Raw genomic sequence first — 18,979 nt, forward strand, 5'->3', positions numbered from 1 at the left:
GCTTACAAATTACTGACAGATTGCTACTTACCGTAAGCATTGTGGCCCGAGATGCTGGAAATGGTGGCTGTGTGTGTGTGTGTGTGTGTGTGTGTGTGTGTGTGTGTGTGTGTGTGTGTGTGTGTGTGTTTTGCCTTCTACTTATGAAGCTGTGGCCAAAAGCTATAAGTGAGTGTCTTTTAATTGTGTTGTCTGCAACTTGTTGTTTCTTCTTCACAGTAAGTAGCAATCTGTCTTTTCCTACATTGCTGATATTCTTTTCTGGAGTTTCCATTGTTTGATTACACATTACTGAATTGTTTAAGAATTACTATATTGACCAGAGTAAGATTTATGTTACTAGTTACATAAGCTTCCTCTTATATGTCTATTTAACTTTTCAGACCTTTCCTTATTTCTACTAATGTTATGAGTGTACTACAGAATTCTGAAATATTTCTTTTAGGTGCTCCTGTGCGGTGGATCTGCGAAAATCCCGATAATTCAGCAATCTGTCTCAGAAATGTTTCCCAATTCAGAGTTATTATGTAGTGTAAATCCCGATGAACTGATTGCCCTGGGTGCTGCGAAGCATGGTAGTTATCTGAAAGAACCATTTGACCCAGGTTGTGATCATCTATCATATGATATCCCAGTTGTAACAAAATCAATTTTTATGAAGGTAAGGAACTCAGTTAGTGTAGTTCTGATTTAGTCCTATATCATCACATGATCTCCTTGTGAAGATCAGCAGTTAGGAACTTCTTGAGTGGCTTTGAATGGTTGGTGTGCGTAAATACTTTTATTATTATTATTATTTCTTTACTTTCTCAGACGTTAAGTCTGGTTAAAAATGGGACGTGACGCGGACCTTGATCAAGCGTCACTTCCTTTTAACTGTACGGTATATGTTATATTGCATTTAGGAACTTTCGGGTAATTGAACATGTATCAATAATTACGGATTTCTGTAATTGTATATATAAGTTTGGATGTAGCTGTATTGTATTGATGTAATGGTGGATATTGTGTGGTATGACTCCTGTAGTTGATAGTATAATTGGTATGATGTCAACTTTATTCTGATGCCACATGTCCTTGACTTCCTCAGCCAGTTGGATGTATTTTTCAATTTTCTCTCCGGTTTTCTTTTGTATATTTGTTGTATTGGGTATGGATATTTCAATTAGTTGTGTTAATTTCTTCTTTTAGTGGTGAGTATGATGTCAGGTTTGTTATGTGGTGGTGTTTTGTCTGTTCTAATGGTTCTGTTACAATATAATTTGTATTCATCATTCTCCAGTACATTTTGTGGTGCATACTTGTATGTGGGAGCGTGTTGTTTTATAAGTTTATGTTGTAAGGCAAGCTGTTGATGTATTATTTTTGCTACATTGTCATGTCTTCTGGGGTATTCTGTATTTGCTAGTATTGTACATCCACTTGTGATGTGATCTACTGTTTCTATTTGTTGTTTGCAAAGTCTGCATTTATCTGTTGTGGTATTGGGATCTTTAATAATATGCTTGCTGTAATATCTGGTGTTTATTGTTTGATCCTGTATTGCAATCATGAATCCTTCCATCTCACTGTATATATTGCCTTTTCTTAGCCATGTGTTGGATGCGTCTTGATCGATGTGTGGCTGTGTTAGATGATACGGGTGCATGCCATGTAGTGTTTTCTATTTCCAATTTACTTTCTTCGTATCTGCTGATGTTACATGATCTAAAGGGTTGTAAAGGTGGTTATGAAATTGCAGTGGTGTAGCCGATGTATTTATATGAGTGATTGCTTTGTGTATTTTGCTAGTTTCTGCTCGTTATAGAAAGAATTTTCTTAAATTGTCTACCTGTCCATAATGTAGGTTTTTTATGTCGATGAATCCCCTTCCTCCTTCCTTTCTGCTTAATGTGAATCTTTCTGTTGCTGAATGTATGTGATGTATTCTATATTTGTGGCATTGTGAACGTGTAAGTGTATTGAGTGCTTCTAGGTCTGTGTTACTCCATTTCACTACTCCAAATGAGTAGGTCAATATTGGTATAGCATAAGTATTTATAGCTTTTGTCTTGTTTCTTGCTGTCAATTCTGTTTTCAGTATTTTTGTTAGCCTTTGTCTATATTTTTCTTTTAGTTCTTCTTTAATATTTGTATTATCTATTCCTATTTGTTGTCTGTATCCTAGATATTTATAGGCATCTGTTTTTCCATTGCTTCTATGGAGTCACTGTGGTTATTCAATATGTAATCTTCTTGTTTAGTGTGTTTTCCCTTGACTATGCTATTTTTCTTACATTTATCTGTTCCAAAAGCCATATTTATATCATTGCTGAATACTTCTGTTATCTTTAGTAATTGGTTGAGTTGTTGATTTGTTGCTGCCAGTAGTTTTAGATCATCCTTGTATAGCAAATGTGTGATTTTGTGTGGGTATGTTCGAGTAATATTGTATCCATAATTTGTATTATTTAGCATGTTGGATAGTGGGTTCAGAGCAAGGCAGAACCAGAAAGGACTTAATGAGTCTCCTTGGTATATTCCACGCTTAATCTGTATTGGCTGTGATGTGATGTTATCTGAATTTGTTTGAATATTAAGTGTGGTTTTCCAGTTTTTCATTACTATGTTTAGAAACTGTATCAATTTAGGATCTGCTTTGTATATTTCCAATATCTGTAGTAACCATGAGTGGGGTACACTATCAAAGGCTTTTTGGTAATCAATGTATGCGTAGTGTAGCGACCTTTGTTTAGTTTTAGCTTGATATGTCACCTCTGTATCTATTATCAGTTGCTCTTTACATACTCATGCTCCTTTGCAGCAGCCTTTTTGTTCTTCATTTATAATTTTGTTCTGTGTTGTATGTGTCATTAATTTCTGTGTAATGACTGAAGTTAATATTTTGTAGATTGTTGGTAGGCATGTTATGGGGCGATATTTAGCTGGGTTTGCTGTGTCTGCTTGATCTTTAGGTTTCAGATAGGTTATTCCATGTGCAAGTGTATCAGGGAATGTGTAGGGGTCTGCAATGTAACTGTTAAATAATTTAGTTAAATGGGAATGTGTTGAGGTGAACTTCTTTAGCCAGTAATTTGCTATTTTATCATTTCCAGGGGCTTTCCAATTGTGTGTAGAATTAATTGCTTGGGTGACTTCATGTTGCAAAATTATCACTTCAGGCATTTGTGGTATCATCTTGTATGTGTCTGTTTCTGCTTGTATCCATCGTGCATGCCTGTTATGTTGTACCGGGTTTGACCGTATGTTGCTCCAGAAGTGTTCCATGTCTGTTATGTTTGGTGGATTGTCTATTTTAATGTGTGTGTTATCTATTGTTTGGTGAAATCTCTTTTGGTTTGTGTTGAATGTTTGGTTTTGTTTCCTTCTATTTTCACTTTTTTTGTATCTTCTAAGTCGTTTGGCCAATGCTTGTAATTTGTGCTTCTTTTCATCTAATTGCTCTATTGCTTCTTGTTGTGAGATTTTACCTAACCTTTTTCGTTTTTTGTCTGATATTTCATTTCTTATAAATTGTGTTAGCTGTCTGATGTCTTTTCTCAGTTTTTCTATTCTGATCTGTAGCCTGTGTTGCCATGCTGGTTTTGTGGGTTTCTTCTGTGTATTGGTTTGTTCTGATCTCTGCCTAGTGTGTATATTTAGTGTAGTGAGTGCTCCTATATAAACCAGTAGTTGCAACTCTTCCATAGTTGTATTTTCATTTATTTTGTTGTGTATGATTTTGTTGATAGTTTTTATTGTTGTTTCGACTTGTGGGTTATTTGGCGGTCTATGCAAGAATGGTCTGATGTCTGTATTTGTGTCTTTGTATTCTATATATGTCAGCTGAAATTTCTCTTCTATATCTAACACGTGTGTCTCTTCGTGTTCTATTTGTGCTTGTTCTGGTGGCTGTCTTAAGATTTCGTTTTCCTCTGATTGTTTAATTGATGCGTGTTGGTCTTTGTTTGTTTGCTCTGGCTTTTGTTGAAGTTTGGAGAACAAACCTTCACCAAGGAGTCAAAAAGTATATTGCTCCCTCCTACGTATATCTCGCGAAGAGACCATGAGGATAGAATCAGAGAGATTAGAGCCCACACAGAGCCATACTGACAATCTTTCTTTCCACGAACAATAAGAGACTGGAATGGAAGGGAGAACCCGATAGAGGTACTCAAGGTACCCCCCGCCACACACAATCAGGTGTCTTGCAGAGTATGGATGTAGATGTAGATATTACTATATAACTAATTCCTTGAATATAATAGAGGGAAACATTCCACGTGGGAAAAATATATTTAAAAACAAAGATGATGTGACTTACCAAACGAAAGCGCTGGCACGTCGATAGACACACAAACAAACACAAACATGCACACAAAATTCTAGCTTTCGCAACCAGCGGTTGCTTCGTCAGGAAAGAGGGAAGGAGAGGGAAAGACGAAAGGATGTGGGTTTTAAGGGAGAGGGTAAGGAGTCATTCCAATCCCAGGAGCGGAAAGATTTACCTTAGGGGGAAAAAAAGGACGGGCACACACTCGCGCGCACACACACACATATCCATCCGCACATACACAGTCACAAAACTGTGAGACTGTGTATGTGCGGGTGGATATGTGTGTGTGCGCGCGCGCGCGCGCGAGTGTATACCCCTTTTTTCCCCCTAAGGTAAGTCTTTCCGCTCCCGGGATTGGAATGACTCCTTACCCTCTCCCTTAAAACCCACATCCTTTCGTCTTTCCCTCTCCTTCCCTCTTTCCCGACGAAGCAACCGCTGGTTGCGAAAGCTAGAATTTTGTGTGCATGTTTGTGTTTGTTTGTGTGTCTATCGACGTGCCAGCGCTTTCGTTTGGTAAGTCACATCATCTTTGTTTTTAAATATAACTAATTCCTTGATGTGATAACAGTCCATTTTTATATTTCAAGAAGAAAACTTAAGTTCACATTGTCATAAACAAGGGTATTTCATATAAGGAGGTAAAAAGCTAATAATTATAGTGGAAAACTAGTTGAAATGGAATTGTTGAAATTTACGTCACATAAAGAACTTAAACTTTAGGATTAAAGACCACTCGATGAAAAGCAGAAGTGTTGGGATGTTGACAGGCACAGACAAAAGAAAGAACACTTGCAGACTTTTGTAGTTATCCATTGAAGAGTTAGAGTATAAAACACACACACACACACACACACACACACACACACACACACACACACACACACACACACACACACACAAAATAGACTAATGGTGCCAATGCTGTTTTGCGGCAGATGCAGTGGTTGTGATGGGGGTAGAACATGCTGGGTGCTTGGATTGGGCCTTGGTCTGCCACAGGGATATAATCCCTGTGTCATGGGGTTGGGAGTTAGGGTTGGCATAGGGATGGGCTAGGCTGTTCTGTAGTTTGGGTGAGCGACAGAACACCACTTTAGGAGGGATGGGAAGGATCTCTGGTAGGATGTCCCTCATTTCAGAGCAGGATGAGATATAATCATAGCCCTGGCGATGGATATGGTTCCATTGTTCCAGCCAGGGTGATGCAGGTTCACAAGGGAAGTGCTGCTTTGTAACTGACTTGTAGGGATTGTGGTAGGATTGGGGATGTGTGAGGCAATGGCACAGTAAATATGTTTGTGGACTAGGTTTGGGGATGGGGGTTGTATCATGTGTCTGTGAAAACCGTTGTGAAGGCTTCAGCATGTTGAGCAAGGGGGTTCTCACCACTGCAGATAGGTCATCCTTGGGTGGCTACGCAGCATGCGAGAGATTTTTTTCTTGTGAAAGGGATACAGCTGTTGAAATACAAGTATCGTTGGTGGTTAGTCAGTTTAATGTGGACAGAAGTGTGGATGGAGCCATCAGAGAGGTGGATGTCAGCATGCAGGAAGGGTACACGTTTGGTAGAGAAGGACCAGGTGAAACGTAGGGGAGGAAAAGGCGTTAAGGTTGTGAAGGAATGTAGATAAGTTTCAACCCCACCCCCACCCCACTGAACCTAGTCAATGAACAGATTTCCTGTGCCATATCCTCACACACCCTCAATCCTTCCACCACCCAAAAAATCAGTTACAAAGAACCGCCCCCTTTGTCACCCAGTATCACCTTGGACTGGAACAACTGAAATATACCTTTCCCCGGAGCTTTGATTATCTCTCATCCTACGCTGAAATGAGGGACATTCTATCCAAGATCTTTCCTACCCCTCCTAAAGTAGTGTTCTGTCACCTATCCACCCTACACAACATGCTAGTCCATCCCTATGCCACTCCCAACCACTTGACACAGGGATTATATCCGTGTAGCAGACAAAGCTGCAAAACCTGCCCAATCCATCCACCCTGCACCACCTCCTCCAGTCCTGTCACAGGCATTTCCTACCCCATCAGAAGCCAGGCAACCTGTGAAAGCAGCCATTACTCTGCTGCAAACGCAGGACAATCCTTTATGTCAGTATGACTACCAAGCAATAGTTGCAGATGAGTCATCCTGAAAACACATCATCCAGTCCCATAATCATCCTGGCCTCATTATTTGGTAACCCACTGCCCCTGCACACTTCAACTAACATGCCCCAGGGGGCTCAGAATTCTTCCATGAGTTCGTGCATGGTGCTCACAGGGCCCCAAGTTACTGCAAACCATTCTTCCTTCCTGGGCTGCAGTTCCTTCCCAGTGTCCTTTCACTGCCTTCTCTCCTTCCCCGCTGCCACCTCCTCCCCCTTCCTCGATTATCTTATTTACGTCGACCTGGCTATCCATCTGGTTTCCTGTATTCCTTGCAGTTTTGTTTCCCTCGCTTTTTCTCTTTCATCCTTTTTGGCGTTATTGGTCCCTCTTTGTGGTTTGACCCCACTTCTAAATTTTCTTATATGAGTGTGTAGTGTTTGTTCTTTTGAAGCAACAGACACCACACAGATCCCACAGCTGTGAACACTATATGTAATTGGAAGGGGACATTAAGTGGAATCAGCGGCATCAAGTGAAAATGTGTACTGGATCGGTATTTGAGCCCGGGATCTCCTGCTTACTAGGGAGGTGCGATAACCATTGCGACATCCAGGACACAGCATTATCGCAACTGCGTGAACTACTTTGGTACGTCTCACGGCCAATCCACACTCCCGCCAAGCGGTAACTATCTGCAGTCCCTGTCAATTATACTCCCGTCGCTACTCAGTTTCCCACAGGAGGTCAGATGTATTTCGTGCATTCACACTGAAGAAAGTGGATCCATTGCCCGTCCAGACTTACGTGAATGCGTAGTGTTTGTTCCTTCAAAAGAACACACACAACGTAGCTACTGCAACTGTGAACACTATTTGTAAATGGAAGGGCGGTCACTGCTGTCAGCTACACAGGGACATTAAGATGATTCCACTTAATGTCCCACTGCAGCTGACTGCAGTTATCCTCCTTCCATTTACATCTAAATTTTCTGTTTGTAGTGTGAGCCATTTGGGGAAGAACTCCCTCCTTAGTGTCTATGGCATGGATTCCTCTGCCCACTTCCCTCCTCTCTTCCCTCCCTGCCGTAGCCCCCCTCCACTTCGATCACCAGCACGTCTAGCCAGCGCGTGTGGTGGGACTGTTATGTACCCATCTGACTGACCCCCTTGACAACACAGGAGACACTTCTGATGCCTGAGCTGTTGCCTCCTCATATATGCCTAGTAGTGGTTGCTTGTTATTCTGGAGAATCAGAACTCACTGCTATGGCCACCATACCAGATGCTTCTTGTCATGGCTGGGTGGCGTCCATGGGGAGAGCCCCTGATCGAAGTGAGTGGTATCGAGGTGAATACTTTGCACAAGAGGCATATCGAGCTCCAAAAACCTGGCCGTTCTCCTATGGCCGTGTCTTAAAGTAGTAATGTATCATTGAATGCTGCTTCTTATGATTCTGCCACCTTCCCTTCCCTGGCCACACCCTGGGAGGAGGTCCAGGCTCGCCGGCTTGGACTGAAACACCTTCCCTGCTACTGGGTCTGCACTAGGATGGACAGGGACACATTCACCCCCACAAATGCGCTATTTTTTGTGGAAAATGCAGTTGGGTTCCCTGTCGATCAAAGGTTCTTCTTCCACCCAATCTGCAGCTATTCTTGCTTGTGATCATCTTGGCAATGTCCCGCTGTCTGTTACACATCACCAGTCTCTGAATATGGTCCAGGGAGTCATTTTCCATAGGGGCCTCATCCTTCAAACTGATGAGGAACTGCAGGCTAATCTGGAACAATGGTGTGTTCATTTTGTTTAACATGTGCAGAAAGCTCGTAAAAATGCCCACACCAATATCGCCGCCTTTATTCTGGCTTTTTGGGGAGATACCCTCTCAAGAGGTCAAGGTTATGTGAGATTGGTGTGACGTGAGCCTGTATAGCCTGCCACCCACGAGTTGCTTTTGGTTCTTGGGTTTCAGGCACATGCCTTCCCAATGTACAGCAGACCCTCTATGTGGTGGCTGTGGCCACCCACTTCATGGGGGGGAGCCCCTGTGTTCTGCTACCTGTGTCCGTAAAGTGTCATGACCATCACACTTCGTGCTCACTAGATTGCCCAGCTTACAAGAAAGAAAGGAAGATACAAGACTATAAGTTCCTGGATCGACGATGTGTTGATGTCTTCAATTTTTGCCAATGTTATATCCTTTCGCCCTCTTATGTGTCTCTTATCAGAGTCCTGCCCCCTCTGCTTGGCCCCTCCCCTGTGGTTCTCACGCTCTGCCTTCTGGGTGCCACTCCACCTCCTCGGTCATAGAAGTGCCTCCCTTCTTCAGCACCCAAGAGTGACGGGTGTCCCTCCCGTGACCCCTCCTATCAGCATCAGCTACCACAACTCGGCTACAGGACATACAGTCTGTGTGCCCCAAGGTTGCCTCCTCTTTCTCAGTTCTAGATCTTTCAAATCGTGCTCTCCCTCTTGCTCTGCCCTCCTCAACCTATGAAAGAGAAGAAGAGAAAACATAAATACCAGGACAAGGCCCCCTCCTACAATGTCTCCTGTAGGTGTCATCTCCCCCGCTCACAACCTGAGTCTGACATCAAATTTATGTGACGTGACTGGCTCCAGCCCATTCAACTCCCATTTCGATACCCGCTCAGTGAGGAACTGTAACGAATACTACCTTCACCTCCCAGAGTTGCAATCCCGTATTGCCTTTCACTCATCAGCTTGTGTTGTTCTTGAGGAATCTCATTTTACTAATGCTCACTTACTGTCCCTTACTGAGTTCTGTGCTTTCTGTCAGAACCAGGTTGGCCCATTGAGGGCTTCTGAGGGTGTCTGCATGTTGGTCTGTATGGATATTGTTAGTACATGGGTCTCATTCATACCACATTGGAAGCGGTTGCCGTTTGGGTCCACTTGGACTCTGCCATCACAGTTTGCAATCTCTATCTCGCTCCCTGCCAGGCCACCTATATCTGCTGCCCTAAATGCTCTCCGGCAACTCACCCCTCCCTTCCTCCTCCTTGGGATTTTAGTGCCTATCACCCTTTGTGGGGCAGTGCTTCTTCATCTAGTCAGGGGTTCCTCCTCGACCAGTTTCTTGCAGACCATGACCTGTGTCATCTTCATGATGGTTCCCCTACTCTTTTAGTGCTGCATGTGGCACCTCTGCCACTGATTTCCTCTCTTCCCCTCTCCTCCTTCGTTCCTGGCCGCCACATGATGACCTCTGTGTAGTGACCATTTCCCGTTGGTTCTCTCATTCCCTCCCCACCTCCTGATGACCAGGTTTCCTTGCTGAGATTTCTGTCATTGTCCTACTTACACACATACACACATAAGTACACATAACAATATCCAAATTGAAGGAAAATTGCAATATATGAAAAAAAAATTACACTTTATAAAATATGGAGCAACTTGTACAGTACATGACATATGAACACTTTCTTACCTCTGTCACAACCAAATTAACTCAATGTAGAAATACATAGCATTTTGTTTATAATATTTAAACATTTTGTCAAAAACCAATATTGTCAATACTGCACAAAATGCTGGTGCTGCAATCTGCATTCAAGTTGATTCAGAACTACACGTGATGAGACCTTTCAATGCTTAGATAATATTTTTTTGTATTAGAACCCCTTTTCTTCCACCAACTTTGAGGACTCTTTGCTCGGAGAATAAGTACGGCATGTTGCTGTGGGGATATCAATTTCACACAGAATATGAGAGAAAGAAACATCACAAATATCATTATCAGGCCAATAGGAGGACGGTAATGCATGACCTTACTGTAACATATCCTTCACAAATAACCTTCTCAACAATTCCCAAATACCAAGAAGAGTCTCATGCACATGCAGTATAGCAGTTGGGCTGCACAGTGCATTCTGGCCTTATTGGCAGAAGTGCATCTGAGAAATCATCCACAATACTAAAATCTGTATCACAGCTCAGCCTTTTTGCTCCAATCTCGGTTGGTGATATTGGTACAATGTGATGCATAGATCGTGTTCCAGCAATTGTTTTTGCACTTGGGAAGTGCTGAGAAAGATAATGTCTTGCTTGTACCATTTCATTTTTTGAAACAAAGAGAATTGAAATGCCTTGCAGGTTCTCGTGACAGAATTCAAATACCTGTGAAGCTGTAAGTATTTGATCTTTATAAACTCTTCGCAAACTTGTTTTTGTGACAAGTCTTTCAACACTGCCACCAGTACAATCACAGGGAGATTTGCCATGGCGGGTAGCAAAAAATGACCCACTGCACTTTACGTTGAAGTTGTGTTCGTGGTAGCAGATATTTCTGAAATCCTTACCATTTTTGTATTGTGTAGTACAACCATCAGTGAAATATTCAACATACACAAGATGAATTTCAGGGAATTCACACTTAAAAAAATTCAATACAGTTTCTGAGGTTGGTAAACCAAGGCAACATCATGTTCTAGGTCATCAGAAACAATACAAATACTTTTTGCATGCAACTGTTTGTCCTTTTTGTAATATACGTGGACAGTGTGAAGAGTGCAGCTGCCATTGATCCATCTTTAACAACAAAATTGAGAGTTTCACTGAAATCCATTAAAGTTAACACTGATCCTTCTTCATTTTCATATAATCAGACTGTGATTGAGAAATAAGAGTGTGGAGTAATTTTTCAATTTTCTTAGTTTGTCACAGGATTCTGATAGAGAAGTGATGTGAACAGTTAGTCATTCTATGAGTTGATACCCATTGACTGTATTGAACCATCTCATCAGGAGCATAGTCTTCTATTTCATTTTCTAGGTGAGTTTGAAGCAATGAACTGGTGGGGCATTTTTCACACAGATGAAGCATAAAGACTGTTATTTATATCACATGTTATTATTTTAATTAGATCTTGGTATGTTTCCTAATAGAAATGGAATTTAGAAGCAATTTAACATTTTGGTGGTAAATGCACACACATACGGTATGTGTTCCTGATGATCCTGCAAGCATACATTGTTTTGGTCGAAGAGAAGCAAATTTTGAGAATCATACTTTGCTTTCAGGATAGTTTTTTTAAATAGAGAGAATACAGCAAATTTTCTTATGTAGAGAGAATCTGTGCAGGTACTTGTCTTTGTGTTTAACACACACACACACACACACGCGCGAAACACTTAAATCACAGTATGAATGACCATTGTTTCGCCATAATAAAAGCTCTTATTCTTCACTAGTCAGTTCATTCACACAAGTTAGGGCATTATCACATATATCTTGCAGATACTGTCCAAGAAAAGACTGCCTACTTGTACTTTCCATGATGCTTCAGTCATAATACCAATATTTGTCGTAAATAATTCAAAAGATGATTGGTGTAACCTAAAAAGTAATTAATTAATGAAAAATCATTCTATCCCGTTGTTTCATTACAAAAGTATTTCACATTATTATTGTAACATTAGGGGACTTACTTTTGTTTTGGAATGAATAGTTAAAAACTGCAACAATCGAATTTTTAACCAATAATTGTCTCTGTGTACAGCTCGGTACAAGAGCTCAGAACTGCATGCTCAGTGGACACGTGACCCAAAATCAAAGGAACTGGATGGTGCAATACATATAGTGGCAGCAAAACGGTGTTCTCAGATATGATTTGTTCCCAGGGAAATCCAGCGTAGCCAACTCCAGCAATTTAGTGGTGACATGGTAGTCATCAATTAGCAACTTAAGTGTTTCTTTTACAGTAATGTTGTTTTTTACACTTTGCATTATTTCTACAAACTGATTCGTTTTGCATGACATAATGGAATATGTAGTGTGTTCATGGTGTTTGTAAATTTTTCAAAAGTATCTGTGAGGAGGCAATACCTTTAAAAAAAAAGCTATAATGTCCATGCATGGATTTTGTTTAAAAGAAATTATTTACAATTTTTTCTGAGATGTAGATGATGGATATGTACTACAGGAAACATGACTATAAAAATATAAATATTCCTCCTTAACCCTTTAACTGCTCTGGACATGTTAATGCGTGTGCCTTTGTACCTGTCCGTGTGTGCTCTGAATGTGTTTACACGCGCCACCAGTCCTTCTATCTGGTACTGTGAACGTGTCTACGCGTAGACATGTTCAGAGTACCAGGTAGGAGGACTGGTGGCGCACATAAACGCATCCAGAGCAGTTAAAGGCTTAATTAAAAAAAAAAAAATATCAAGTTTCCACTGCAAAAACTTTACAAACTATTGCATTTTTAAATTATAAAGGAGCTCGTTTATGAAAGCTTGAATTCCTGAATCCATACAACTTCTTTTTGTGATAAGTGAAAAAGTAATTTACCTACAACATTTACATTTTGAAAATGTGAATATATCTAGGTAAACTTCTGCTACCCAAAATTTCAAGGATTTGCTTGTCAATGGGTGTCATTTCCTAAAATTTCTGGATGATTTGATGGGGAATGACCCCTATGCAATATTGGGACATGTGTTACCATGAAGTAACAGCACCCTTTGTCACACACCATTAGACAACAGTGGTTTTTGACGGACATGCTGCTTCATAAATATTCTTCATTCTCCGATGTGATGTCTACCGGTATGTGTTTACTGGTATGTGTTTTTCCATTGCTAAGAAAAGAACACCACCACGTTGATCCTGTTTGGACGCATTGGGTAATAATGTCGCCAATGTTTACCTTGCTGCATTTACTGCACGAATGTCAGAAAGGCACGAATGCCACACTAATACCTTGCCAACAAATTGGTACTTATATGTCCGCATCAGACTCACCACACACAATTCAACAAAAAATGACATTTTGATTACACAGAATGGGCATATGATTAGTGAGTCTGGACAATTTAAATCTGTAGGTATTCAGATAGATGGTAAGTTGTCATGGAAAGCCCGTGGGTAGGATTTTGTTCAAAAATTGAATGCTACTACTGATTAAGTTCAACCATTAAAGATGTTTTAGAACCTGTGACTGTTTATTCAATGTAAACACACAGAACTGGAACCAATCACTGTTTTGCAATAGTTATTTATTCATTCCATGCACCAGTTTTCAAGCCTTTTCAGGCTCATCTTCAGATGGTTTTCAGAAGTTGCATAGCTATTTCAAGCATAATGCTGGATGCTGGTTTGCAACAGTATGGGCCGCTTTTGTTGTTAGTATCCATCTGTTTGCTTCCATTGTGATGACCAGTTGGTACCACAACACTCACTTTCCCACAATATGTATGCACATGCTAGATGCTGGCAAGGTTTCATTATCACAGTGTATATGCGCAATATTGTGTAAAATTGAGTGATGTTGGATGTACTGGCCATCACAATGGAAGCAGTCAAATAGATACTAACAACAAAAGCTGCCCATACTGTTGCAAACTAGCGCCCAGCATTATGCTTGAAATAGTTATGTGACTTCTGGAAAACCATCTGAAGATGAGCCTCAAAAGTTTTGGAAACCAGTTCATGGAATGAATAAATAAATATTTCAAAAAAGTGACTGGTTGCAGTTTTATGTATTTACTTTTAATGCTGCTATATTCTCCATTAGAACAGTATCTGAAGTAAGTGATAGCCCAACATGAAAATTAGTCTACGTTGCTTATTTCCATTCACTTGTGACCTATGACATTGTATTGTAGAGTATTTTTGGCTTAGAAAAGAGAGTTCAATCAATATGTTGTGTAAGTTTGAGAATCTCTTGTCGACCCTGTTCAGGAGCCTTGAAACTTTGACATTGGCATCTCAATATATACACTCATCATAAAAAGTTAAGCATATTTGCAAATTACCTACCAATAATCACTATGAGCATTACTTTTGTGTTTATGTAGGAAGGTGGTTGTGTAAATGTTGTGAACTCATTTGTCGTTGCCACTTTCCCTCATGGGCGTTCCTTTTATGTGTATGTATGAAGGTGGTTGTGTACATAATGTGAACTCATTTGTCGTTGCCACTTTGCCTCATCAGGGGCAGTGCAATCACGGCTTGTAAACAAATACAGTGCACCAGAGCTATGAATGCACAGTTGTCCGTGTGCTTCTTAATGCAGCAGAATGCCTCAGCACAGGCTCTCCATGGCAGACTGTATCAAAATTGTCACATAGGTGGGATTAAACACAAGACAAGTTGACATTGTGAATATTGTTCATGTTAATCAAAGTGTTGTCTCCAGACTGTGGAAAAGTTCCAGGAAATGGATTCAATAGTGGATCGACATCGCGAAGACCGTCCACGCAAAACTACAGCAGCTCAGGACCGGTATGTAATGATATCTGCACAGAGACACCCTATAATGAGAGTGACTACTCCGTGTCATGAGCTTCAAGAAGCCACGGGGGTTACCGCAAGGACCCAATCTGTGCACAACAGACTTTATGATAGGGGTTCGTACAGCTGAAGACCTCTCAAGACTCTAGCACTTCGTCCACATCACAGGGGTGCTTGCGTAAGAGGGGCTAGAGCACGTGAACCTTGGATACGACTCCAATGGACCAAAATGCTGTTAACAGGTGAATTGCAAATAGGCTTGCATCCTGACAACAACTCTATTTGCATATGGAGGCGAAAAGGGGAATATAGGCATCTCTAAATGACTGTGGAATGTCACCAACAATCCGGTGGCTCAATTTTATTATGGCCAGGTATCGTGTAGGGCCACCGCACACCACTCATTCCAATTGAAGGCAACATGACTACTGCAGTGTATGAAAACAACATTCTACAACCCATAGTCAGTTGTTTTGCAGAGACTTCACAGTGTGTGTTGGTATCTGACAGGATGTGAGATCTGAGGAATGGATTGGTTAGCATGCTCCCCTGATACAACTGCATAGAGTGTACATGGAGCGTGCTCAAAAGAGCGATTTCTAGTCATCAGTATCCTCCATTAATGACTGAAGCTCTCAGGAATGCTGCCATTGAGGAGTGGGACAAACGTCCCAAGAGGCCTGCAATGATTTGGTACTGAGCGCGCCCTGTCCCATTCAAGAGTGCCTGAGGGTTCGTTGAGGACCTACGCATTACTGAACAATGTGCTATACAAACCATTTAATGTTTTTTGATGTTGGAGGTCATTGCAACTTTTTTTCCCAAATGTTCCTTTTTCATTTCATAATTGGTTCCAAGAGAATGTATAGCTTTCATTTGCATAATACTCCGTGACATCAAAAAATACAGTATAAGATATCTATCTTATTTTGAGATGCGAGAACCAATTATGTGCTTAACTTTTTTTAATGGGTGTATATTTTCTTTAGTGTCGTTTGTTGTTAACAATATGAGCGTATTCCGAGAATTAGCAACTAGTAGGCAGAAATCGAATCTGCATTTGTATTGCGCCTTGACTCTTGTACAGAAAGGCATGCAGTATTCTGCTGCATTCATTTTCAGTAAGCTGCCACAAGAATTAAAAAACCGTAGCAGTAATCTTTGCACTGTCAAGTCTAAACTGGAGACTTTCCTCATGGCTCGCTCTTTTCAATTTTTCAGGGAGTTCCTGGAAAACAATTAAGTTAATTCTGTATTATATTGTTGATTATGCTAGTATATATTCGCAGCTTGTCATCTGCATGGGATTTGTGTGTATTTTATTTTTTGTGTTATTACTTTTCTGAAGTCAATTTCATATACTGACTTCATTCCATGACCATGGAGATTTGCTACTTAATATGGTCCTATGTAGTACATGTAAAATACATTATAAATAAATAAATAAAACAAAGATGATGAGCTCAATACCAGGGATGAATTTCAGGCTTAACTGAAAGAAACTTTTGGTGACAATCAACAGAATGTTACAACAACAGAAGAATTCATCAAGTGGTACAAGCACATCAAGGAAAAGCAATAGAAAGGAAGAGGGTTGATTCCTGAAAGTAGTCCCTGTGGAAGTTAAAGAAGAACACCATGATCTCACTACTCTCATATACCAGATTGTAAGAGAAGAGAGACAGCATTTTGTGGCAGCCAGAACTGTCAGACCAAGTACACTCAAGAATTGGTGACCAGTAATGTAGACCCCATACATCAGGAGGTAATAGAAAATGTTGAAGGAGAAGTGTATTGTTCTTTGACACTAATCTCCACCACCTGTGGGATGTGCCATGAAAAATGGACTTGGACTTATGTTGCTGTTGTCAGATCATAACCCAGCATCCAACTAACACAGGTACAACCAACTAATCCACCATGTAAAATGCCCTGCAGAAGAACAGACATTTGAGGGTGGAGGACAACAAACAGTTTGTTTTCACTGTTGGTGGCATGGATACTTTGTACGCTACTGCAGCGGAAGAAGACTATTAGATGACTATTATGCCACAAGACATCAGCAATCACAACAGTGCTATTCGTACCAGTCAACTGCAAACGATTACAGTCGATCTGTGGACCGAAGCTAATCACTGTATCCACAATGGGTCACTCCCCAACACGCCATAGGCATTTCCTGTCACTGTACGGAGGTACTGGCCACTCGGCTAACCACCGAAAGGCTGCCACAGATGAAAATCGTCTGCGGACAACAGTTATCGAGATTTCAGGAAAACTCACTGACATCATTCACGGCCGACTGCGTCAGGTGCTAGTGAACTCTGGGGCTTCTTTTTCTGTTATGTCAAATGCTTATTGCTAGCTAAAGAATACTGCCTTCTGTGATATGAAAATAATTGTGTGGAAGTCACAAAAAGGAAATATGTGTAGCTGACAGGAACACGTATTGCAGGAATAACCATTGATAACAGAACACAGCCTTTAAAATTTGTCATTTAAACAGAACAAAGTCACGATATTATTTTCAGGGGAAACTTGCTGCAGGCATCGCAGTGTGGAAGATCAGAGCTCCAGACTGATAAAGCTATTTCAACAACCACAGATAACAAAGATTGCTTCCGGGCATTTGTTCGCCACCGAAGTCGTCGTTACCCCTTCCTCGACGTCGAGACATCTCCCAAAAGAAATCTACAAACCGGTAGTGACAATAAGCATTCTAGATGGGCGAGGAGTGTCACTAGCAGCCACAACTCGTCCCTAAAGGTACGTGCTCAGAGATAGCCGAACCAGTCCAGGAGGGTCAGCTTAGTGACACCGGTGAAGAAACGTGCTCTACTACCACTACAGACGACACAGGGAAGGAAGCTAGCATCAAACTGCCGATAGGACCTGACGTCACCGAGGGACAGTGTCAGTTGTGGTCCTTCTGCATCAGTTTTCGGACGCTTTCAAATCCCGAGTGAAGAGCAGCCAGGGAAGCAGCCTATGGTAAAACACCGTATCGACACTAAGGATAAATCACCGATTGGCCAGCACTCGTATAAAGTTTCTCTGGTAGAATGACGGATGATCCTGGAGGAAGTGGAGATGATGCTGCGAGGTAACATCATTGAATGTTTAGTGTGTCCTCGGTCCTCTTCGATGGTCTCTGACAGTCCTTGTGAAGAGCAAAGATGGCACATGGCATTTCTGTGTCAGATCTCGGGTACTGAACAATATTACAAAGGAAGATGTCTGTCCGTTGCTGTGTGTCGATGACACCCTGGACTTCTTCGACGGAGCAAAGTATTTCTCAGTTACGGACGTGCTGACAGAACATTAGAAAATCGAGGCTGACCGGGAAAATACTGCACGCCTTCCACACGCGAATGGCCTCGCAGTACACTTTAGTAACAGGTTGGCAAGTACGGTCTCGATGTACGTCAACACGGAATAGAGAGAGTGGGATCGGTACTGCCTGTAGTGACATTCGCACACGACTGAGCGAAGCGAGAAACTGAAAGCTTCTCACTTTTCTTTCTGTTCTGTGGTTGCGAGGCCAAAATGACTGTGGATACCCTATTCCTGTTTCGGCTGAATGATACTCGGGATGACTAAATGAAACGCATTACAAAGACCGAAGGAGCAAAGCAGCTGGCTCGAATATGAACCCTGTATGCCCAGATTAAATACCGAATGCACTCTTAACGCCGAGCACTGACCGGTGAAGTACAGCCGAGGGGAGTCGGTACGGAGTTTTATACCTGTGCGGATAGTGAGACTATTGAAAATGTTACTGTAGTCCTAGTTTGGGTCTCGTCGTATCTTTAATCGTGTGTCGCATAATAACGTATGACATTGAGGACTGTAACCCTTTGTCACGAAGACGAAAGCACGAGTCCTCTGTGTGAAGCCCTGATACACTCCAGAGACACACATTGACGGTGGGAGGTTCAAGAAAACTGAAGACCGACTCGAGGATCCTGGAGCTTTGAAGGGAGGGGCTACTTTCGATGCTCGTACTAGTGAAGTGGATATAATGACGTGACCACAACGTGAGAATCCACCAGCACTGCCATACAGAGGACCGTTGACGAGATCTAGATCTAGGGTGCTGTAGTCTGCTCCAGCGAGAACTAATGATGAAGCGAGCTGTGGCACGTGAAGTGTAGTGGTGTAGTGTAGTGGTTAGCATCATCAGCGGGTGTGCTGTTGGTCACGAGTTCAGATCCGACCACTAGCAGTTATTTGTTATTTAGTGTTTATCATTTCTGGGAGGTTCTAGAAATATCTTATGTTTGTAATG

The 18,979-nt window shown here is 41.5% G+C and overlaps 1 protein-coding gene across 2 annotated transcripts in view; it reads left to right on the top strand.

Moving 5' to 3' along the window:
* LOC124721824 (heat shock 70 kDa protein 14-like) overlaps nucleotides 1–18,979 on the top strand; it is a 192,129-nt gene that overhangs the window by 163,249 nt on the left and 9,901 nt on the right. For both annotated transcript variants that reach the window (XM_047246945.1, XM_047246946.1), the window contains exon 7: nucleotides 446–661. In XM_047246945.1, the coding sequence (XP_047102901.1) occupies nucleotides 446–661 (216 nt within the window). The remainder of the gene's footprint in view (nucleotides 1–445; nucleotides 662–18,979) is intronic.

The sequence above is a fragment of the Schistocerca piceifrons genome, chromosome X, assembly GCF_021461385.2.
Source record: "Schistocerca piceifrons isolate TAMUIC-IGC-003096 chromosome X, iqSchPice1.1, whole genome shotgun sequence".
Taxonomy (NCBI): domain Eukaryota; kingdom Metazoa; phylum Arthropoda; class Insecta; order Orthoptera; family Acrididae; genus Schistocerca; species Schistocerca piceifrons.